Source organism: Scomber scombrus, chromosome 5 (assembly GCF_963691925.1).
Source record: "Scomber scombrus chromosome 5, fScoSco1.1, whole genome shotgun sequence".
NCBI classification, from domain to species: domain Eukaryota; kingdom Metazoa; phylum Chordata; class Actinopteri; order Scombriformes; family Scombridae; genus Scomber; species Scomber scombrus.
Window position 1 is genome coordinate 29,499,129 of NC_084974.1, and position 24,100 is coordinate 29,523,228.

General features: G+C 38.2%; 1 protein-coding gene and 5 non-coding genes across 8 annotated transcripts; 5 read left to right on the forward strand and 1 right to left on the reverse strand.

Annotated features, from left to right (window-relative positions):
• Position 1: 1 nt before the first annotated feature.
• ech1 (enoyl CoA hydratase 1, peroxisomal) lies at positions 2-7,573 on the reverse strand. 3 transcript variants are annotated; one of them, XM_062418658.1, is made up of 10 exons: positions 7,513-7,573; positions 6,355-6,523; positions 4,086-4,174; positions 3,880-4,004; positions 2,846-2,894; positions 2,364-2,428; positions 1,712-1,782; positions 1,562-1,633; positions 1,317-1,467; positions 2-605 (listed from the first exon to the last, which is right to left on the reverse strand). In XM_062418658.1, the coding sequence occupies exons 2-10, from the start codon at positions 6,480-6,482 to the stop codon at positions 501-503; spliced, it is 855 nt and encodes a 284-aa protein (XP_062274642.1). In that variant the 5' UTR covers positions 6,483-6,523; positions 7,513-7,573; the 3' UTR covers positions 2-500. The 3 variants fall into 3 exon arrangements, with proteins under 3 accessions (XP_062274642.1, XP_062274641.1, XP_062274640.1); XM_062418657.1 differs by having other exon boundaries at positions 7,509-7,568; XM_062418656.1 differs by having other exon boundaries at positions 7,331-7,566.
• Positions 7,574-12,246: 4,673 nt separating this feature from the next.
• Positions 12,247-12,437, forward strand: LOC133981217 (U2 spliceosomal RNA). The gene has a single exon (XR_009925281.1). It is a non-coding gene; the product is annotated as a U2 spliceosomal RNA (small nuclear RNA).
• A 1,165-nt stretch (positions 12,438-13,602) lies between these two features.
• LOC133981218 (U2 spliceosomal RNA) lies at positions 13,603-13,793 on the forward strand. The gene has a single exon (XR_009925282.1). It is a non-coding gene; the product is annotated as a U2 spliceosomal RNA (small nuclear RNA).
• A 1,325-nt stretch (positions 13,794-15,118) lies between these two features.
• Positions 15,119-15,282, forward strand: LOC133981196 (U1 spliceosomal RNA). Its single transcript, XR_009925261.1, has one exon. It is a non-coding gene; the product is annotated as a U1 spliceosomal RNA (small nuclear RNA).
• A 2,725-nt stretch (positions 15,283-18,007) lies between these two features.
• On the forward strand, positions 18,008-18,198 carry LOC133981219 (U2 spliceosomal RNA). Its single transcript, XR_009925283.1, has one exon. It is a non-coding gene; the product is annotated as a U2 spliceosomal RNA (small nuclear RNA).
• A 1,238-nt stretch (positions 18,199-19,436) lies between these two features.
• Positions 19,437-19,600, forward strand: LOC133981189 (U1 spliceosomal RNA). Its single transcript, XR_009925255.1, has one exon. It is a non-coding gene; the product is annotated as a U1 spliceosomal RNA (small nuclear RNA).
• The last annotated feature ends 4,500 nt before the right edge of the window (positions 19,601-24,100 follow it).

A 24,100-nucleotide genomic window follows, 5' to 3' on the forward strand; every position in this document is an offset into this window, starting at 1 on the left:
ATTTACAGATATTGCAAAATTATCCTTTAATATTTTGACAGAAATGAGCTGAACAGTAAAACACACTGATCTACAATGAACGATACAGCAAGGTCAGAGGTCAGTTTAGATTTGGCTCATCTTCAGTTCATTTTTCAAAACACAACATTTACACTTTGAATAGTTAGACTGGCGTGTTACAGACATTCATTTCAGATATTATGCAGTTTGTAAGAGATCAACTGTGTGAGGATGTAAATCTGAACAAAGTCGGTTTGATTCTGACGACTTTTTAATCTCCTTTTTTAGTTTAGATTGATAAAGTTAATGTTTCTGAGGCATTTCCACCCAAAACACAGGAAACTAATCTCAAAATGCTCCATCTCTTGTTAAATTTTGGTGTTAGAAGCTCAGTCACATGATGCGGTTCAACTTTCCCACAAAAAGGCCACGTTAGAGATTTAAACAGCAGCTTTGTGTTATATGAATTTTACATCCAAGTGAGTAGTTTTTTTTTTTTTTTAGAGTTTGGAGAAAGCTATCGTCTTGGGACTCTGCTTCTCCATGGAGGCCTGAGCTGATTTCATCACGTCTTGAGTCTGAAGCATGCTCATGTTCCACGAGGCCTGGAGGAGAAAAAAAAAAAAAGGATCAGTGTCGACAAATTAGATAAAAAAATATATAAATTATGTGACAGAAGCAGTGTTGGGGGAATAACAATAATCTGTTAGTTACTGGTAAAAATGTTGATGATTACAAAGGAGGTTACATCTGAAGTCAGACCTTTTAAGATTTTGCTCAGGAGTGTTTTTTCCTCATTTTTAAAAATATTTAACATGTTACTGAATACATATATTGCTGTTTTTAATTCTTTGAAATCAATATTTTTTTTAATATTTAGTAAATAAATCATGATGTGGGCTTATTTGGAGCACACATGGGCTTAAATGGATTCACAGTACTAATTAAACCCACTTTATTCATCAAATATCTTTATTTTATATTCCAAAATCTACATGAACTAATGAATACATTTTCAAATGAGAGATAAATGTTGCTTTATAAGAAATGATCTCCCTTAAAAATCATGTCAGTATCCATGAAAAACAGCTGAACTTAGATTTTGGTGCTTAATGGGAACATTTACCTTAACAGCTGAAAGCATTGGTTAGAAAAGTAATTGAAATAGTTACATTACTTATTACATTTTAAATAGAGTAACTAGTAATCTGTAACCTATTACATTTCTAAAGTAAACTTCCCAACTCTGGACAGAAGCAGGTTGACGCTGATGAAACATGCTCAGAGGAATCTAACATTGTTAAAGTTTTTTTTACCATGTAGTCGAGTCCCTCTGCCACACTGTGGTCTCTGGAATAGATGAGGTTGATTTTGGTTCCCTGAACGGCTACGGGGCTGCGACCGGCGATCTCCCCGGCCATCTCCAGAGCGCCGGCCATCAGAGCCTCCTTATCTGCAAACACTCGGCTATGAGAGAAAATGGAAGGATTTTAAAATAAAGTGAAATTTGCTCTTTGTGATTTATGTAATACTTCACAGAAGGAGAAAGGATTATATTTACCTGACGAGTCCGCTGCTCTTGGCTTCATCTGCGTACAACTTCCTGGCGGTCAGAGCCAGCTCATTCACCAGGCTGCAGAAAAAAACACAGACAGTAAGAAGAAGAAAAAATCCCACCTTCAGATTTATGTATTATAATTTTGCTGTTTACCTGCGGTTGCCGATAACTTTAGGAAGTCTCTGGAGAGTCCCGACGTCTGCCGCTAATCCGATATCGACTTCCTGTGAAGATAAAATCACATCAGACAACATCAAATAACCTGCATCATTTGTTCAAACATGTATCCTTTAATACAGCAATTTTCACAAGTCTATATAGTAAGTTGCATTGTTGATAATAATGATATTAATAACAACTATTTGTATAGTTTCTGTAAAGAAATGAAGGCTGATTATCATTTGAGTTTGTGCAAGTAAAGCTTATCGTTTGTTATGAATATTGAAAGTTACTTTTTTGACACATTATGTATTTAGCTCTTGTAAATGTCGGCATGCACTAAATATTCGGTTATTGGTAGGTCATATCCACTGGTGAGTTGACCATGAAAAAACGGGCTCATGCACATCCCTAATTATTATTAGGTTTTAGCTTTTACTATGAACTATTTAAAAAAAAATTATTACTATTTTTATTTTCCATCTTATATTACATTGTCTTTTTTCTTTGTTGATTGTTCTTTAACATTGTTTTATGTTCCTTATGTTAGCTAAAACATTATTATTATCATCATCATTATTATTATTATTATTTCTAGACATGACATTTCCTCTCCACACACACGACCATGACAGTGTTTACGTACCTTCACCTGGAACCAGGCGTCCTGCGTACACAGGCGGATGTCACAGGCTGTGATCAGGTCGACTCCTTCAACAGAGCACAGCAGTGAAGCTTTTATTTAACATCAGTCATCAGAAACTGTGACAGACAGCCTCAACCAGTGAGGCCAGATGCAATGTTTAATTGTCTTTTGTCTCTCAATTAAGGATTAAAAAGAAAATTAACAATGAAATGATTTAAATGAGATGAAAACGTAGAATTGATGCCATAAAAGTAATTAATATGAAGTTTATAGATGCACCTTTGATTGGTATTTTATAGATAACTGTGTAAAAAGGTATAAAAATCCAACAATCAGAGCAGTTGGTTATTAACTTAAACCAATGTCTGAAATGTGTATTTTGTTTTTATAATGTTTAAGTGTGGGGAAATGGCATGCATGGTTTATACATCTGGTCTTTGCCCTATAATAATGTGTAATGATGATGATGATGATGTCCTTACCTCCTCCAACACAGGCTCCATGGACAGCCACCACAACAGGCTTTGGACACTACAGGAAGAAAACAATAAAAAAAATCTATAATTTCGCAATAAAATACACACTCTCAACCCAGTGATTTCATTATTGTAAACATACAGACGATAATGTGTAAATGCATGTGTGGTCTTAACAGAAGAGAAAAAGGGAGGAGGAAGCAGATAAGAGGAGAAAGAGTTTGGAGGAGAACGAGGTATATATATGGTATGTGTTTAACCCTCACATACTGTTCATATTCTGACTCACAATTAGTCTATACATCAATTCACATTCATAAATTCCTTCATCAGTCAATAATTAATGTTTGATTAATCCTTAATGAAGCTGTGTGAAGCTGTGAATGAAGTGTATTCTATTTATTTATGGGGTAAAAAAGACATTTACAATCACTATTTTATGGTCCAGGAGAACATTTTATAGAATATGATGAATATAACATGTTTGAATGCTGATTTTTGAATATTTCTCTTAAAAACACAGCTCAAATGTATATATTTGCATATACAAAAATGTGTTTCAGCTGCACAAAAATGAAAAAAAAAAAAGTATTTCCATTTTTGTACATTGTGGGTCACATTTAGGGAGAAGTCCAGCTAAAAGAAATGTAAAAATGGGTCAATATGGGTAATAAATATGCACATATGCATATGTATTTCTTTGTGGCTATTTGTGAGTTGCAGTATTCTGTTATTGTATTTGTTTATTTGTATATTGAAAAAAGTTTAATAAAAAAAGATTATGTTTTCAGACAATTTTCACAACACCAACATTTCTGAAAAAACTAAACTCTCCTAAAACTCCCCCTGGCACCTCTCAAATAGGTAAGGAAGTACAGTATTTGAACCAATTGTATCACGTTTGTGGCATAAAATGGTCTTAAAAATGTATTGCCATTATTTCTGGGAGGATATATCATCCAACTAAAGTAGCAGGCCTAGTTTTTTCCTTTCAATTGTCAACTGTCTGTGAGTGTGATGAAGCTCTCCTCAGCTCTGACCTTCTCTATGACTGAGAACGTCTCTTGGTACCTAGCGATCGTCTTTCGGATGTTCCAGGAAATTCTCGCCACGTCGTCACCCTGCGGCTGGAGGACATCGCTGGCCATGTCCATCAGGTCGATACCTGCGCGGTCACACAGCACAGAATGAATGAATAAAGCTCCACTAATTTAAAAATGTACTTCTTAAACAGTTTGATACCCACCAGCTGTGAAGGTCTTTCCTGCTCCAGAGACAACCACCACTCTGCAGTCCGGGTCTTCAGCGATCTCATTAAAGCATTCCACCATCTCTCTGAAGAAGAAGTAGTTTCAGTCAGTGTTGAGTAATAGTTATATAAAAAAAACGTATTTCCCCCATTGTAGCTTCTAAAGGAGGAAATAGGAAATACATTTTACCAGTTAATAAATGTTCCAAAACAAACCATCAACAAAAGACTAACATTCGTATTTCATCTCTGAAACAAAGAGAGCAGAAGTGATTATCCAAGTTCAACTAGTTCACCAGGGTAAGAGAAGCTCTGGTGCAGGATGAGATACTTTGCTGAACGTTTTGGCGAGTGTACAGATGTGTTCATCTCACTATGAAACTGTCGGTGGGCCGCCACAGTCTATATAATTAATGGGAAACACTGTAATGGGTATTTATCTGAGTGCCAACATGCAGCCCTAACATTTATTTGATAGCAGCTTTACTGGCAGTGCTGAAAAGGATTCAAGTCAGGAGCTGGAATGAACATTAAAGGTGTTTTTCTTGCTGTAATCATTCCTCCTGTTCATACTGACCATCAGAAGATCCCTTCATAATACACTTACAATGTAAGCGATGGAGGACAACATCCATAGAAGCTAATGTGAAGCTTCAGTCGTCCAAATGAGTCAAATCAAGTAGATATCTCCCAACGTTTCAGTCTTTTTAGTGCCAGTTTAGTCCCTGTTTTTGTTGTGGATTTTGGCTTTGTGTGTTTTTTTCAAGTTTCAGCATCAGTCATGTCAACCAAATAATAACAACATTACAATCAAGACTACACTTTTTAAGACTACTGAAAAAATGCCACCTGAAGGCAAAGCTGCTGCAGACCTTCTATCGCTCCACGATAGAAAGCGTGCCGGCGTACTGCATCACCGTGTGATATGCCGGCTGCACAGCCAAGGACAGAAAAGCCCTGCATCACCCCGGCCAAAGCCTCTTCAAACTTCTGCCCTCCGGCAGAAGATACAAGGTCCTGAAAAGCTGCACAAACCGGCTCAGAAACACTTTCTATCCCTGGGCTATCAGGCTCCTGAACAGTTAACCCCCCAGCACCTCTACTGGGCTATCAGGCTCCTGAACAGTTAACCCCCCAGCACCTCTACTCAGCACTTTGTATACAGTACAGTATTCAACACCTACCTCAGGTTATATAGGCATAAGTGCAATATATGCAATAGACCAGTGGTCTCCAACCCTGCTCCTGGAGAGCTACTGCCCTGCATGTTTTAGGTATCTCCTCACTCTAACTCGTTATCAAGCAGCTGAGGCTCGTCAAAGGGCTTGATAACGAGTTGATTATTAGAATCAGGTGTGTTAGAGTGAGGAGATACCTAAAACATGCAGGGAAGTAGCTCTCCAGGAAAAGGGTTGGAGACCACTGCAATAGACTGTGACTGTGTATGTGTGTGTGTGTAAATAGCTTTTGAAGTATTTAATTGTTTTATGTATAATATTTACATTTATTTTTACTTTTATTGCACCACGGGAAGAGACCCCGTACCAATCTCGTTGTGACACCTGTTGTTCTATCCATTCTATCAAGGTGGAAGCAAATTATGTAGATTGTCACACTTGTCTCTCATTGAAATAGTCGAGTCGTGTTTCTTTGGCAGAAATCCTGCTGAAGCCTCATATAAGATTCAGATTAGAGTTCATTTTGTCATCTTTATCAAATTTAATCTTAGTCCTGTATCAAATGTCTTTATTATGATTATGTTATTTAGTTAAACTCAGCCTGTTTTTTTAAAGTCATGTTTTAGCTGACTAAACGTCTCAACATTTTAGTCTTATCTTAGTCAAAGGAAGTAAAAAAAGAAGCATTTTAGTGTAGCTTTAGTAAATGAAGGAGAATGCTGACATTTAGTATTTTTTAACCATCAGATTATACTGAATATTTCATTGTCCACACAGACATTAAGTACACCAGTGTTCATTTTGTTAATGACGTCATTAAACACTAACAACACGCAATATCATCACCGAAAAAAGACTAAACTGAAGTCTCTTGGTAAATCTTTAAGCTTTCTTTCTGCAATTTTGTAATCCAAATATACAAATTCAATGTAGATGTAGCACAGAATAGTGCTGTCACATTATGCAGAAAGTTAATATATCTTCTTGGGATAACTAAAATAATCAGTATGAACAAGGGGAATTATTACACCTGACAGACGTAAAAATGGTGAACTTGCCTCAGATCAATTGACAAAACAAACCCCTACCTCCAGAAAGCTTTGTTCATGGCATTGCGTTTCTCTGGGCGGTGAAGCTCGACGTGTGTGACGGACTCTGTCGGGTGACTGATGGCCAGAGTGGTGTACGGAGGGGTGGGGCCGCCTGAGGACGACATGGCCCTGACCGCAGCCTGGATGGGAAGCCACGACCCCCTGTCTGAGAGAGCAGTGGAGGATAAAATACGTATATTTTAGCCGGTGTAGTGAAGTGTCACACAGAACAAGAGGGGGAAGGATTTTTATCAGGTCAAATAAAGAAGATAATAAGTATTCAAAGAGGAACAGACAATCAGAAGACAGGAACAATTAAACAATTAGTCAATTTACTGTATCATTAGTCTGCAGCTATTTTTGATAATCAATGAATCGGTAAGGTCATTATTGAAGCAGAAATGCCAAATCGTCTTAATTGCGAGAATTTGCTGCTTTTCTTTGTCTTGTGTGATAATAAATTTGGGGTTTTGGAGCATTTTTCCACTATTTTATGACATTAATTAAACTATTAAAAAGATGAAAACAATCAGCATTTTAACCGTTAATGGAAATAATTGTTAGTTACAGATCTAGAGAGGCCAAAAAATAAATAAATACATAAATACAACCTTACATGCTGCATAAAAATGCTAATTCTGTCCTGGTAACCTTTCACCTACATAGCATTCAAAGCTCTTGTTTGCTTCTGTTGAGTAAACTTACAAACTACAAGCTGAAAGACATGACAGCTGCAAGATGAAGTCTATACCATACAGTCTATGGTCTATATAGTCTCGAGCCTCTATGTGTTGTTAGTAAATACATGTTATCCTGATAAAATGACTCACAAACACACAAAACATTGACACTCACATGCTTTTAAGATGTCTTTAAAGCCACTATGAGGTTAATAACAGGATTCACAGCTAATTAACACATTAATAACAGGACTTTAAACTAATTAACACACAAAACTTCTACTTCCACTTACATTTTGTAAGAGCTGACCTGACAATGACAGACAACATCGCACTTTGGACGTCGCAGAGTCAGGACTCGGATTTCTCTCTTCAGTGTTTAGAGTCAGGACTCGCCCAGTAGTGAGTGTTGTCCTCTCTCAGGAAACTATAAGTAAGTACTTACTTATGTAAAGTTAAGTAAATATTTACTTACTGCACTTGAGACTGGTTTGGATAGCAAGGAGCTGTGTTTAGTGTTTGCTTCTTCTTCTTCCTTTACGTTTTATTGGAGGTCGGTAAAAAGCTTTTAGGTGCATTTACCTCCATCTACTGGACTAAAGGTGGGACTGTGGGTCCTTTTCTGCAGTGTTGGGAAGGTTACTGTAGAAATGTATAAAAGGTTACAGATTACTAGTTACTCTATTTAAAATGCAAAATGTAATGACTATTTCAATTACTTATTACATTTTATCACTTTCTGATGATTTTTCTAATTTTCTAACCAATGCTTTCAGCTGTTAGGGTAAGTGTTCCCATTAAGCACCAAAATCTAAGTTTGGGTGTTTTTCATGGATACTGACATGATTTATAAGGGAGATCATTTCTTATAAAGCAACATTTATCTCTAATTTGAACATGTATTCATTCACATGTAGATTTTGGAATATAAAATAAAGATAAAAGTCTGGCATGGGCTTAATTGGTACTGTGATACTATTCTTATATTGATTTCAAAGAATTAAAAACAGCAATATATGTATTCAGTAACATGTTAAATATTAAAAAATCTTAAAGGTCTGACTTCAGATGTAACCTCCTTTGTAATCATCAACATTTTCATCAGTAACTGTAATTTAACTACACATTTTTCTCAGAAACTGTAACAGATTACAGTTACATTATATTTTGCAGTTAAATTATGTAACACAATAACATGTAACTAGTTACTCCCCCCCACAACTTATAACCGTGTCCTTTAAATACTTCACTTAAACACCCAACTCCCTAATGTCATGTCCATTTTTATCTTCCCTTCACCAATTTGACCAACTCTTGATGTTCCTCCTTTTATCCATTGCACTCCAGCAATACATGTTTGAAGATGTCTCTGGTTGTCTTCGTTGTGTACAAAGTCCTGTTGGATCTGTACTTACTCTTAGTGTTAGTACTACTGCTTAGTGTTTTGTTGAGCCCTGAAGCTATTTCCTTTTTGATAAAGCTCATAGTTAGGGCCGGCCAGTCTTGCATTGGACCAGCTCCTAGTTTGTGCTGCTATAGGCTTAGACTGCACCGAGCTCTCCTCTTCCCTCTCTCTATCCATTAACATTCATTTACTGTCAATGCATTCACTAACCTAAACTTCTTCCCCAGAGTTCTCTGTGCTCTCTCGTTTTCTCTCGCAGGTGCCCTGGATGGTGTCTTGGTCATCACTACGGCTATTATTATTTTCAATGTTGTTTTATTGTTTTGTCAGTATACCCTTCTCTCCTCTCTCCCTCTCCTCTTCACTTATCCTTTCTCCCTCTTCTCCTTCTTTCCCTTTCCCTTTTTCTTGCTCTCCTCTCAACCCCAACCGGTCAAAGCAGATGGCCGCCCACTTACAGTCCGGTTCTGCCTGAGTTTCTTCTTGTAAAAGGGGAGTTTTTCCTTGCCGCTGTCGCCAAGTGCTGCTCATGTGGGAATGTTGGGTCTCTGTAAATTAAATCATAGAGAATGGTCTAGACCTGCTCTATATGAGAAGTGCTTTGAGATTACTTTTGGTGCTATATAACTAAATATTGATTGATTGATTGAACAAAAGCTTGCCAAGAGCTTGATAACAAGTTTATTGTTAGAGTACCTAAAACATGCAGGGCAGGATTCATCCAAGAGCAGGGTTGGTGACCACTGCTCTACATTGATCACAATGGCCAGTTGGGTGTTGTTTCCAATAAAGAATAGTGTGCTGTTCAGAGTGCTATCACCAAAACCTAACCTGCTAACAAAAACGTATTTTGCTTCCAACATTTCTTTCCACTCCTACTTTATTCTGTATTCCATGTAAGCGTCTTCCTTTTCCTGCCTCCACACCACGCTTTTCACCTCTGATTTTGACATTTTAACATTGATAACCACTAATTCTCTGACTGCCTCCTTTGCTAGCCTGTCTGCCTTCCCAGAATCCCTAATGAGCTGTTACCCACATGCACTTTACGTTGTTTCCCTGACTGGCTAACCTTGAGTTAGTAAACAGCAATTCAGCAAGATTAAATCTTGATGATTATTGCCTGCTCTTGTTTTGATGATGCTTGACAGTGCTGATACTGAATCACTACAGATGAGTGTTTTGTTAGCCATCACTTCTTCTACCTACTGCAATGATAAGGGAATTGCAATTAACTGGCTGCTGAGCAATACACCACACTACACCACAACTAGATTAAAAAATGCAGAAGAAAAGTAAAATGAAATACTAAAACTAGGTTTAAAAAAGAGATTCAATGTTGGTAACATTTGTAAAATGTTGTCAAAAAGTGTGAAACTCTATGATGAATATGTAAAAGTTTTGATATACGTACTGCATAGTGTATCATCTAATTTCAGCAAGTGTTTTGCAAATTTAAACTCTGTCTAAAACCATTGGGAATTGGGAATTGAATACAAATTTAAACTTTTTAAAGTGTTATATCCTTTGGATATTCTTTAGCTACTGCAGTGCACTTTAAAAAAAAGTTTTTTTAGTACAATTTTGGGGAATTTTTAGTAAGTACTTCTTAGTTTTTTTATTGGATTGTTGGAGATGTGTTAAGTGTGGATGTAGCTTCTGTAAACCAACCAATTTCCTTCGAATGATCAATAAAGTGTCTATCTATCTAGCATAGAATGTATATAAAATGGACGTAACATCCGTGACGTCACCCATTGGTTTGTGGACTGCTGCTTGGAAGCGAATAATATCGGATCTGAGCAGCGCCATCTTGAAAATTTCCGGTGCATGCTGGGTAAAAACAACAACACGGATTCTACTTAGCATGAGGCGCCCTCCTGAACCTGTGAACCAACCAACCTGTCAATCACTACGTAGTCACGCCCTAATGCATACCCTGCTTTATCGTCACATATAAAATCAGGGAGGCCAACATTTCACAAATGAACATCATACTGCATTGAAGAAGCTTTAAACTAGCGATTGAGACCATAAACACATTTTGAAAACGTTTACTGAGGTTATAAATCAAGTGAGAAGTTGGTGAATTCTCCATTGACTTGTATAGAGACGGAAGTCCTTTTGACACCAAAACGGTCGCCCCCTGGTGGCCTTTTAATAGAATGCAGTTTTAAGTTAATTCCGCGTTGGCATCATTTCAGAGGACCGGAACTCCCCGCCTGCTATCAAGCTATCTAGCAAGCTGTGTGCATGTGATAGCATCGTGCAGTCTCACCGGGCTCACTGATTGGTCGCGCTGTGACTCAATTTGCATAATTGGACAGACCTCCGACCACCGAGGAGATACGCAGGTAGAAATTTCTGGAACTTATCTTGGGACGACGCTTTTGAAAATGTTTTTAGGACAAACAGCAGCCTTTCGGTAAGTTAATTTACTCTTGTTTAAATTTATCCTGTCTTTACCGTGAAAAACGCCTCTATGTCACGAAAAACAAACTTATTTGGTGCAGTTTTAAACATTTATTCGTAACCAATAAAGTTGATGATGTAATTAAGCTAAACTCGGTGTCGTTGTGCTGCGGCCTGTTTGGAGGATAATTCAGGTATTTTTTTCTGCTTTTAAACGTTTTGAAATGGTTTCGTTCGACATGCAGAAAGTAAAACTTGAAACTAGAAAAGTTTTGTTAAGTGAAGTTTCATGCAGACTACTTAATGAGCCTAATTAATTAATTACGCTCCTGTTGTAGGCCCCACGTCCTTTTTGGTTGAGGGGGCACTAGACACCCACTGCACCCAATAAACTCCCCAATACATCAACAATAATAAGAAAAAATATATAAGTAAGAGGACAGATATTTATAATATATATATATATAAAAACACGGCTATGTGCAACTTGGCTCCACGTCCTTAATGGCTGAGGGGGCGCTACACCTCATAAACTCCCCAAAACAGCAAAATAGTCATGGAAAAAATTAATTACAGGCAAAGGACAGAGTTTCTGCAGATATTGTGTCATGGATGACGATAGAGACGGATTACCTCTGTTCAGGTCTAAGTAGATATACGTTGTTTTTATATTACAATTCTGTCTGGTAAATTTAAAATCTTTTCATGTGCAAGCTTGTTTGAATAGGACCTGACTTGATACACAAGTTGTCGATCATACATATGTTTATTTCATTTACGAATGGCAGAGGTATTTAGAGTATATTTAGCCTATCTATGCATTACTGGTATGGGGAATGTCAGGTCTTTAGATAGCTGATTATATCTACGGTTAACACTTAAACTGGCAGTTTGTCCTTTTTAGTTTGAAAATCCGTGTTTTCTTTGTGTGTAATGAAGCCATAAAGTACATGCGTTTCACTTTTTAAATTGAATTACAGAAATAAATGAACTTTTCCACGGTATTCTAATTTATTGAGATGCACCTGTATTTAGAAATGGTTGTTTTTAACGCTGTAATGCAGTGGGTGCAGTTCGCTATTTTATCCGCTAGATGGTGCTGCATCTCTGTTAGTTAATACCATAAACTGTATGGTTAATACATCGTTAAAAACACTATTTTCTCCACCAGAGATCCGACTCTAATGTGACTTCCAGTTTATTTCCCCTGTTACATTTAAGATGGGTTTGTGTTTATTTAAAGTATATTTAATTCAACGTTTTTAAAAGAAGGTAATTCTGTCTTTGCCTCGTGTTGGCTCTGCTGTGTCACGTGACCATGAAGAGCCTCAAACCGTAAGTGAGACTGACGCTGCAGAGGTTCACTACTGTAACTCCGACCCGTTGCCAGTTATCGCTTCTCGGCCTTTTGGCTAAGATCAAGTGTAGTATCTGTTCTTATCAGTTTAATATCTGATACGTCCCCTACCCGGGGACCATATATTAAATTGATTTTTGGAATAGGGAGATGGAATAGGGGCTTGCTCCGTCCACTCCACGCATCGACCTGGTATTGCAGTACCTCCAGGAACGGTGCACCCCCCTCTCTGTGTTTAATATGAATACATTTAGCATATGGTTAGGTAGTTATGTCAATCCTTCATGAGATAGTATACTTTAGAAATTGATGCGCATTTATAGCGTTTGTAATCCTTATTTATAGAGTAGGAAGCTGCAAAGTTGTGACATGCATGGCTCTAATAAATATTAAATGTACACAACTAGTAATATAGTGTTTAGTAGGTCATACTCTGCAGGAATTATCGGTTGGTGTTCTAAAAACGGTATTAAAAGTTGTAGTTTTATGCAGTGGTTAATATGTAAAGCACAAATAGACAGATAGACAGCAGAGGAGGGAGACGGAGAAGCATTGAAGCTAATAAAAACACTGCTATGTGCAACTTGGCTCCACATCCTTAATGGCTGAGGGGGCGCTACACCCCATAAACTCTCCAAAAGAGCAAAATATTCATGGGAAAAAATAAATTACAGGCAGAGGACAGAGTCTCTGCAGATATTGTGTCATGTAAGTGGCGATAGAGACGGATTACATATGTTCAGGTCTAAGTAGATATACGTTGTTTTTATATTACAATTCTGTCTGGTAAATTTAAAATCTTTTCATGTGCAAGCTTGTTTGAATAGGACCGGACTTGATACACGAGTTGTCGATAATACATATGTTTATTTCATTTACGAATGGCAGAGGTATTTAGAGTATATTTAGCCTATCTAAGCATTACTGGTATGGGGAATGTCAGGTCTTCAGTTAGCTGATTATAACTACGGTTAACACTTAAACTGGCAGTTTGTACTTTTTAGTTTGAAAATCAGTGTTTTTAAATGTTAAATGACAAATAAATATTTAGATATATTTAGAAATTGTTTTTAATGCTGTAATGCAGTGGGGTGCAGTTCTCTGTTTTCTCCGCTGGAGCTGCAACTCTGTTAGTTAATACATTGTTAAAAACATTATTTTCTCCACCAGAGATCAGACTCTAATGTGACTTTCAGCTTATTTCCCCTGTTACATTTAAGATTAGTTTGTGTTTATTTAAAGTATAGTTGATCAAAGTTTTTAAAAGAAGTTAATTCTGTCTTTGCCTCGTGTTGGGCTCTGTTGTGTCACGTGACCCAGAAGAGCCGCAAACCGTAAGTGAGACTGGCGCTGCAGAGGATCACTACTGTAACTCCGACACATTTTCAGTTATCGCTTCTCGGCCTTTTGGCTAAGATCAAGTGTAGTATCTGTTCTTATCAGTTTAATATCTGATACGTCCCCTACCCGGGGACCATATATTAAATTGATTTTTGGAATAGGGAGATGGAATAGGGGCTTGCTCCGTCCACTCCACGCATCGACCTGGTATTGCAGTACCTCCAGGAACGGTGCACCCCCCTCTCTATGTTGAATATAAGAAATGTAGCATATATTCATTGTTAATGTTGTTTCATAGCAATATTTGTGACGTATTGGGGTTTCATACTGCAGCAATATATATATATATATATATATATATATATATATATATATATATATATATATATATATATATATATATATATATATATATAGTCTAATCCTCTTTAATAGAGCAGCAAGCTACATAGTGGTGAAGTTAGATTGTAAGTGGAAAATCCTCACCAGTGTTTTCCCCCATAGGTTTTGGGAGGTAGCGGTGTGTTTTATGTTTAATAAGAATTGGCCCATCTCTGATAGCGCTCCTCTTTCATCAATAACAGACTGATTTTAAAATGGAGTAAAATGTCATTAACTCTTCTACTGAATAAATTACACAGCTGTGCAAATAATAGTTAAATATGTAACAACAGGTCTACTTCTTCTGGTAAAAGAAGTTAAGTTTTACACTGAGGTAGACTGTTCTTGGGCTCCATTCAAAAGTAAAGCCACTGTTTGTGATAACCTATCGATTAAAAAGCCACACAGACCAAATGCATGTGAACTCGCAGTTTGTGTTTAATAACGCTGACGTTACTGCTGATGTTCATTTTGATGTTTAGTTCACTTTATTTTAGCTGCCTTGGTCTGCCTGGACTGGAGCTGTGTCTCCCTCCTGTTGCAGCTTGTGAGTGGGGGAGGGGTTAGTGTGTGTGTGTGTGTGTGTTTCACAGTCTGCTGTTCTCTGATTTATCAGAAGAATCATTTATTCCTGCTGTTACATAGAAAAATCATGCTGCATGTCTCAGAGTCAATGTGCCATTTCTTAAACAGTGTTGTTGCCACTCCAGACCAGTAGGTGGCAGTAGCAGGAATGTCTGTTGCCCCATTAACAAGGAAACAGGAAGTGGTTGTAATGTGAGGAGGGGGGGGGGCGTGGACGTGTGCTTTCTTTTTTTGTTTTTTTCTGAATTTCAAATGTGGTTAAAACAAATTGTGACTGCAGTATGATTTCACTTTGGCTCATCTGAATCTGTTGTTGGTTTGTTTCTCATTTGTTGGAGGTAAAACTGAAACAGTGGGTGATTTTAGGTTAGGGTATTATGTGGTAGTGCAGCAGTGCATCGTGGGAAAGCCAGTCATTATGTGTCATATAAAGTTTAAATAATGTTTTTTATATTTAGTATAAAACGTCTCCTTGTGTGTTGAGTCCCTGCAGATCCACAACCTCATTCAGCGTGTAGTTTGGATGATATATGGATGGTATACCATTAGTCAGTGTGCCTTGTCTGTGAAAGAGTTCCCCGGCTCGGATCTGTACAACTCATACTTACCTGGCAAGGGAGATACCATGATCATGAAGGTGGTTCACCCAGGGCGAGGCTCAACCATTGCACTCCGGTTGTGCTGACCTCTGCGAATTCCCCAAATGTGGGAATCTCGATTGCATAATTTCTGGTAGTGGGGGACTGCGTTCGCGCTCTCCCCTGATAAAACTGTTGAAAGAAAATCAAGTTAAAACACATCAGTACTGATGAGAGCTGGTGTTCAGATGACATGGAGTAGTCAATGTCATACAGAATATGTGTGTAGGAGGAGCCAGCTTTTAAGAAGCTTTAAATCAACACAAAACATATTATAAAGACCTACATATATACACAATTATATTTAAAAAAGTTTATTGTTTCAAAGCATTTGATGCAGTAAAAATGGCGGCATCTGATGAGGAAGTATTGGTACTACATTAGTATGGATGGAATAAATCTGACTCTGTGATGTCCTTTTTACATTTGAACGGGGGTGAATAGCCCTCTTTCTGTGTCCTCTTTTGGCGCTTTGCCACTACACAGTTTCAGCACGACTCGCCTCGACTCGGCATGGTTCCAGAACAGACCTGTTCCATTAAAAAAATGTACCTACTCAACGTGGGCGGGGTCGTCATAGCACGGCTCCGCGAAAGTGCCGTGACTTCGTTTTATACGCGACAAAAAACACATAAACAATGGAGGACATTGAGGCAGTGGTGTACTTGCTGCTGTATGAGGCTTTCTGTCTCACACAAAGCAAGAAAATTGAGCCGTATAGCTGTAACTATTGTAACGCTGCTGCTGGTATTTAAAAATGCCGGGTTTGATTCTTGTGTGGGACGGCTCATGACGCTTCCAGCGACAACTACCAATCAGCGGCCAGCAGTATGTCGACGTCACGTCTTAGTACCGGCTTGGCTCGCTTGGAACCTCACCAGAGCAGGTACTAAGAAAAGTATCAGGTACCAGGTACTTTCCCTAGTGGAAACGCAAAAAGAACCGAGGCAAGTCGAGGCGAGTCGTGCTGGAACGGTGTAGTGGAAAAGCGCCATTTGAGCCATGAAATGTCGGCAGATGGGATGCACCAAACCCTCTAGCTCCACCTGCAACACAGATAATACATACACAGCATTTGGTTATTGTTGTTTACAAAGTAATGTTAAAATATAAGAGAAATGACAAAACATGTAAAACCAATTTTCATTTACATTCTTTGCTTATAATGTGAATATCACTTATAGGTGAGTCAGTGAGAGGCGATTCCAAGGGGAGATCATGAACCCTGTTTGTGGGACTCTGTGGGCGGGTTGGTGGACACATGCTGGACAGGGGTCTGCTTGGTCTTTCCTGTGGGCTGGTAACCCTGGGATTGGGAAGCCAGAGACTGACTTCTGGTCTTGCCCTTAAATGGGGATTCTTGGGACTTGAGCAAGTCTAAAACAAATGACCATACAAAGTAGTATTAGTATTTAGGGCGCTTTCAGACCTATAGTTGTATTGTTTGGTCTGCAGCAGGCAATATATTGTTACAACGTAGCAGTACTATGCTTCAATTAAAACGCATTAAATGCCGTTGGTGTGAAAACGTGCTTATATTGTGATTTTTTTAATTTTATTTTTCTAAACTATTAAATGTGTATTAACTTTCTATCTCATCTTCCACAGCCTGACTTGCAGCCAACAATTCAGCTTCATCACCTGGCCATGATGAAGGATCACACTTGGAGGTGCTCGCCTGCAGTTGCTGGGAAAAAAAAGGTAAATTAATTATCTACATGTTATGACGTACCAGTTTTTAATTATCAAAATCAAACAAATACATTTAGGTAAAGTGTCACCAATATGAATAATTTTCAATCTTGCTTCAACCAAATAATCACACCAGTACGTACTAAATCCTTCTCGTCGTTATATTTCCTGAATTTCTTCTTCTGCACACTGGTGATGTGTGCCACTGTTATGTTCAGCCATCTCCTCACAGAACTGTTTTCCTTCTTAATTATCTCCCACTGCTCATCGCTAAACTCCTCTGGCCTGTTCTTTGTCACGTGGTGCTGTCTATAGAGTTCCCACATCTCCTGAAAGGTGTGATCCTCAAACCCTTTCTGGCCGTAGATACACCTGTTGATGTTGGCCTCAAGGAGACGGGAGATTTCTGGGAAGCTCTCTGCATATTCTGTGAAGTAGTCTTTCACTCACTGGTTCCCAATCTCTCCCTTACTGTGTGCGTTTGTCACCTCTGGTCGGTGCTTGTCAATCACACTGTAAGCATATACACAACTTAGTACTGACATCAATATCATTGCAGTTGTGATAATGAGTAAAGAAACTTGCAGACCGATATACAGGTAATTTGTTTGAAGCATGTCTACAATGGTATTAAATATAACATGCTTACTACTTCATGTAGCCCACATCGTTTGCCGCAAGCCAGTGAATTTGTGCATTTTCATATTGTCCAAATGGCACCACCAGCTTTCCCAGGCACAGCTGAAGCGATGGCACAGGGATACCCTCTGCTTTTTAGTTTGTCCTTTTTAGTTTGCAAATCCATGTTTTTTTAATGTTAAATGAAAAAGAAATATTTACATATATTTTAAAATGGTTGTTTTTAATGCTGTAATGCAGTGGGTGCAGTTCTGTTTTCTCCGCTAGATGGAGCTGCAACTCTGTTAGTAAATATATCGTTAAAAACATTATCTTCTCCACCAGAGATCAGACTCTAATGTGACTTTCAGTTTATTTCCCCTGATACATTTAGGATGCATTTGTGTTTATTTAAAGTATATTTAATCAAAGTTTTTAAAACAAGTTAAATATTTCTTTGACTCGTATTGGACTCTGTTAAACCGTGAGTGAGACTGCTGCTGCAGAGGATCAGTCCACTAACTCCGACACTTACTGAGTTATCGCTTCTCGGCCTTTTGGCTAAGATCAAGTGTAGTATCTGTTCTTATCAGTTTAATATCTGATACGTCCCCTACCCGGGGACCATATATTAAATTGATTTTTGGAATAGGGAGATGGAATAGGGGCTTGCTCCGTCCACTCCACGCATCGACCTGGTATTGCAGTACCTCCAGGAACGGTGCACCCCCCTCTCTATGTTTAACATGAAGAAATGTAGCATATATAACTCCATTGTCAATATACGGTTTCATAGCTATATTGATGGTGTATTGAGTTTTTATACTCCAGCAATATATGTATATTTACAGTATTTCTAATCCTTTTTAATAGAGCAGGAAGCTGCAAAGTGGTGAAGTTAGATTGTAAGTGGAAAATCCTCACCAGTGTTTCCCCCATAGTTTTTGGGAGGGAGCGGTGTGTTTTATGTTTAATAAGAATTGGCCCATCTCTGATAGCGCTCCTCTTTCATCAATAACAGACTGATTTTAAAATGTCAGTAACTCTTCTACTAAATAAATTACACAGCTGTGCAAATAATAGTTAAATATGTAACAACAGGTCTACTATTCTGGTAAAAGAAGTTAAGTTTTACACTGAGGTAGACTGTTCTTTGGCTCCATTCAAAAGTAAAGTCACTGTTTATGATAACCTATCGATAAAAAGCCACACAGACCAAATGCATGTGAACTCGCAGTTTGTGCTTAATAACACTGACGTTACTGCTGATGTTCATTTTGATGTTTAGTTCACTTTATTTTAGCTGCCTCTGCCTGGACTGGCAGGCAGCTTGTTAGTGTGAGCGGGGGTCCTCACTGCTGCATTTCTGAAGGTTTCACAGTCTGCTGTTCTCTGATATGTCAGAAGAATCATTTATTCTTGCTGTTACATATATGGAAAAATCATGCTGCATGTCTCAATGTGCTGCAATGTTGCCACTCCAGACCAGTAGGTGGGAGAAGCAGGAATGTCTGTTGCCCCAGTAACAAAGAAACAGGAAACAGTTGTAATGTGAGGACGGAGGAGACTCTGCTTTCTTTTTTTGTTTTTTCTGAATTTCAAATGTGGTTAAAACAACTTGTGACTGCAGTATGATTTCACTTTGGCTCAACTGAAGCTGTTGTTGGTTTGTTTATCATTTGTTGGCGGTAAAAACTGAAACAGTGGGTGATTTTAGGTGACGGTATGATGTGGTAGTGCATCATGGGAAAGCCAGTCATTATTTGTCATAAAGTTTAGATAATGTTTGTTATATTTAGTATGAAACGTCTCCTTGTGTGTTGAATCCGTGCAGATCCACCTTCTTATATATAGTCTATGAGATCCCACAGCCTCATACAGCATGTAGTTTGGATGATGTATGGATGGCCCACCATCAGTCGACGTGCTGTGTCTTTGAAAGACTTCCCCGGCTCGGACCTGTACAACTCATACTTACCTGGCAAGGGAGATACCATGATCAAGAAGGTGGTTCACCCAGGGCGAGGCTCAACCATTGCACTCCGGTTGTGCTGACCTCTGCGAATTCCCCAAATGTGGGAATCTCGATTGCATAATTTCTGGTAGTGGGGGACTGCGTTCGCGCTCTCCCCTGATAAAATTGTTGAAAGAAAACTCATTTCTAACCCAGTTGTAATTAATGAGAGCAGGTGCTGAGGTGGCATGAAATAGTGAATCTAATACACAATACCTAAGTAGGAGGAAACAGCTTTTATAAAGCTTTAAATCAACATAAAACATATTGAAATGACATATACATATACACAATTATATTTAAAATGGTTCATTGTTTCAAAGCATTTGATACAGTAAAAATAGCATGGATGTGTACATTTGACACTAATGAAATGTTATTTTTATCTCTGTGTAGTAACTGCAGTGAAAAAATGCAGCTCGACTCAGTGGTTTATTAGTTTGGAGGTTTTTGCATCTATAAACTACAGAGAGACTGACAGTGGACTGTGCTGCAGGAAGCAGTTTAATCTTTTATAATAGCGACCTGGAGCTCCTCTTTCAAGCCCAACACTGTGATCCTCGGGTCCGGATCATTTTCTGAAGTCCCTCTTTGCTAACCGAGTACAGGTGATTTGCAGCTGTTATGTAGGCAAGGCAGCTTTATTTATGAAGCACATTTCATACCCAGGGGCAACTCAATGTGCATTACATAAAAAAAACCATTTAACAGTAGGAATTGGAAACATACAAAAAGAAAACCCAATTATAATGAAAATAATACAAAGTATAGAAATAAAAAGCTAGACTAAAATAGATGTTAATGTTCATTTATCACGGATGATCTGGACAAGAGCTCAGATAAAAAGGCTTGGGAACAGATTATAAGATTTTAATTGGTTTATTTTACACAATAATAATAATTAAAACTGCAAGCAGCGATTAACGGGCCCTCGCCCCCCCATGCATGTCGGGCTGTGGCGCAGTCGGAGGGCGCGCAGGTAGACGTCTTCATACACAGGCTTTTATTTGACGTCGCATGATGTGTTGAAATATCCCTGCCTGTGTCCACTATGTGGCGCTACAGAGCACCCACCAATTATATGTCATGTTGTAGTATGTGATGTGGATAACACATCCTGTAAATTTCATATAAATCGGATAATGTTTGTCATATGAGGCTGACTTCCTGTGTCCAGTAATAATAATAAATCACATTTATATAGCGCTTTATGTGGTACTCAAAGTCGCTTTACATTTCCCTATTAAAACTATGCAAACAAATCTTTATTATTTGTACAAGGGTTAAAAAACTAAAACAGAGGTTAAAACATGAATAATACGGTGGAAGCTAGGTGGGGAAGGCTAGTGTAAAAAGGTGTGTTTTGAGTGCAGATTTGAAAGAGGAGAGTTTTGGGGAGATTTTGATGTGAGAGGGGAGTGAATTCCATAGGGTGGGGGCAGCAACTGAGAAGGCCCGATCACCCCAAGTCCGGCCCTTTATCCGGGGGGTCTTGCAGCAAGTTGGCAGAGACGGACCTGAGGGATCGGGAGGGGGCTTGGTGATGAAAGAGGTCAGGAAGGTAGGGGGGGGGGGGGGGGGGCTAAGTTGTTGAGGGCCTTGTAGGTGGTAAGAAGGATTTTGAAGTTGATTCGGTGTTTAATTGGAAGCCAATGAAGTTCACGGAGGACAGATGTGATGTGTTCTCTGGAGCGGGTACCGGTGAGGAGGCGTACAGCAGAGTTCTGGACGTATTGGAGTTTATTGAAGACTTTGGTGGTGGTGCCGTAGAAAAGACTGTTGCAATAATCGAGCCTGGATGTAATGAAAGCATGGATGAGTGTCTCAGCAGCGGTAGTTGACAGGTTGGAGCGGAGGCGGGCGATGTTTCGGAGGTGGAAAAAGTCGGTTTTGGTAATAAGGTTGACATGGGGGAGGAAGGAGAGAGTGGGGTCCAGGATAACTCCATGGTTACGGATTTTGGTGGAGGGGGTGATGGTGGAGCCGTCAATGTTGAGGGAGAAGTTCTGAGTGGTGTGGGTAAGGGAGTCAGGACCAATGATGAGGACTTCTGATTTGTTGGAGTTGAGTTTGAGAAAGTTATTTTGCATCCAGGTCTTAATGGCAGTCAAACAGTTGGAGAGGGTTGAGACAGTGATGGTTTTGGAGGGGAGGTGAAGCTGTGTGTCATCGGCGTAGCAGTGGAACTGGAGACCATGGTGACGGAGGATCTGACCAAGTCGAAGCATGTACAGAATGAAGAGGAGTGGACCAAGCACAGAGCCCTGGGGGACACCGTGGATGAGAGGAGCAGTGGCTGATTGACAGTTGTTGATGGCAATTAATTGGTGTCTGTCGGAGAGATAGGATCTGAGCCAGGAGAAGGTGGTGCTAGTGATGCCGAGGGTGGATTGGAGACTGGAAATGAGAATGAGGGTAGGGATGTCCCGATCCAGCTTTTTGCACTTCCGATCCGATACCGATATTGTAGCTTTTAGCATCGGCCGATACCGATACCGGCCAATCCAAGCATGTATTAAAGATTAAAGATATTTACTTATTTTATTGTTATACTCATGTTGAAAAAGGGTTTTGCTCTTAAGAACAACTAACCAACCTAATTAGGTTAGTTTGAATAATCCACAATGGTTGGTAATGAGAAGCTGACCTGTTTATTCTTAACAGGGTTAAATAAACACAAAATAATAAATAGTCAATTAACCACACAAACTGAATTGGCATCAGTGCTCTGCTCTTGAACAACAAGAGTGTAAACCAAGGCTTAAAAAGCCATCAGTGCAAACAATATTGTAAACTGTATAAAAAAAGCAAAACACACAAAAAAGCTGAGTAGAAAATAAATAGTCAATTAACCACACAAACTGAATTGGCATCAGTGCTCTGCTCAAGAGTGTAAACCAAGGCTTAAAAAAGCCATCAGTAACTTTACTCACGAGAGATAGTGGCTCGTCATCCAGTAACTTGGGTAAAGTTAGAAAGAGATTGGCAGATTCGAACTTCAGCGATCAATAGCTCACAAACGAAACATTGTTAAAACATAAAAAAATGTCTCTTTCCTATCGTAGTAAGGTAGACTATTGACTACAAACTCATTTTCGCCAAAACTAGTCGTCATCCAGGCTGCAGGAAATATATTGCTCTCAATGCACTGCGGGCGGAGAGGCGAGCGCTTAGGGACCGTCTACAAAGTGCAGTACCAAAACGAAAAATATTCAATATCTCCACTTTTATTCACTGTAGTCTCACCAAATTCGCTCCACACACCAACGGTCACCTGATAATCACACTACAACAGTTATTTCATAAAAAATCTTTTTGCATATTTTTGGGAAATTTTATTGTGAAAAATAGTCAATAGCGTTAATATTATACAGTGTAGGATGACCAAAATCATGCTACACAACAAGGGTCACCTGATAATCATACTACAACAGTCATTTCAGGAAAAAAAAGTTTGCATATTTTTGGGGAAATTTATATTAAAATATTTTCAATAGCGTTAATATTATACAGTGTAGGATGACCAAAATCATGCTATACAACAAGGGTCACCTGATAACCATACTACAACAGTTATTTCAGAAAAACGTGTTTTTGTTTATTTTTGGAGAATTTTATTTTGAAATATCGTCAATAGTGTTAATATTATACAGTGTAGGATGACCAAAATCATGCTACACAACAAGGGTCACCTGATAATCATACTTCAACATTTATTTTGGGGAAATTAGTTTTGATATAATTTTGGAGATTTTATATATTCAAAAATCTTCAATATCGTCAATACTATAAACTGTATACTCACCAAAATCATGCTATACAACAAGGGTCACCTGATAATCATACTACAACAGTCATTTCAGGAAAAAAAAAAGTTTGCATATTTTTGGGGAATTTTATATTGAAATATTTTCAATAGCGTTAATATTATATAGTGTAGGATGACCAAAATCATGCTATACAACAAGGGTCACCTGATAATCATACTACAACAATTATTTCAGAAAAAAGTGTTTTTGTTTATTTTTGGAGAATTTTATTGTGAAAAATCGTCAATAGCGTTAATATTATACACTGTATACTCACCAAAATCATGCTACACAACAATGGTCACCTGATAATCATACTACAACAGTTATTTCAGGAAAAAAAAAAGTTTGCATATTTTTGGGGAATTTTATTGTGAAAAATCGTCAATAGCGTTAATATTATACAGTGTAGGATGACCAAAATCATGCTACACAACAAGGGTCACCTGATAATCATACTACAACAGTCATTTCAGGAAAAAAATGTTTTGCATATTTTTGGGGAATTTTATTGTGAAAAATCGTCAATAGTGTTAATATTATACACTGTATACTCACCAAAATCATGCTACACAACAAGAGTCACCTGATAATAATACTACAACAGTCATTTCAGGAAAAAAAAAAAGTTTGCATATTTTTGGGGAATTTTATATTGAAATATTTTCAATAGCGTTAATATTATACAATGTAGGATGACCAAAATCATGCTATACAACAAGGGTCACCTGATAATCATACTACAACAGTCATTTCAGAAAAACTTGTTTTTGTTTATTTTTGGAGAATTTTATTGTGAAAAATCATCAAT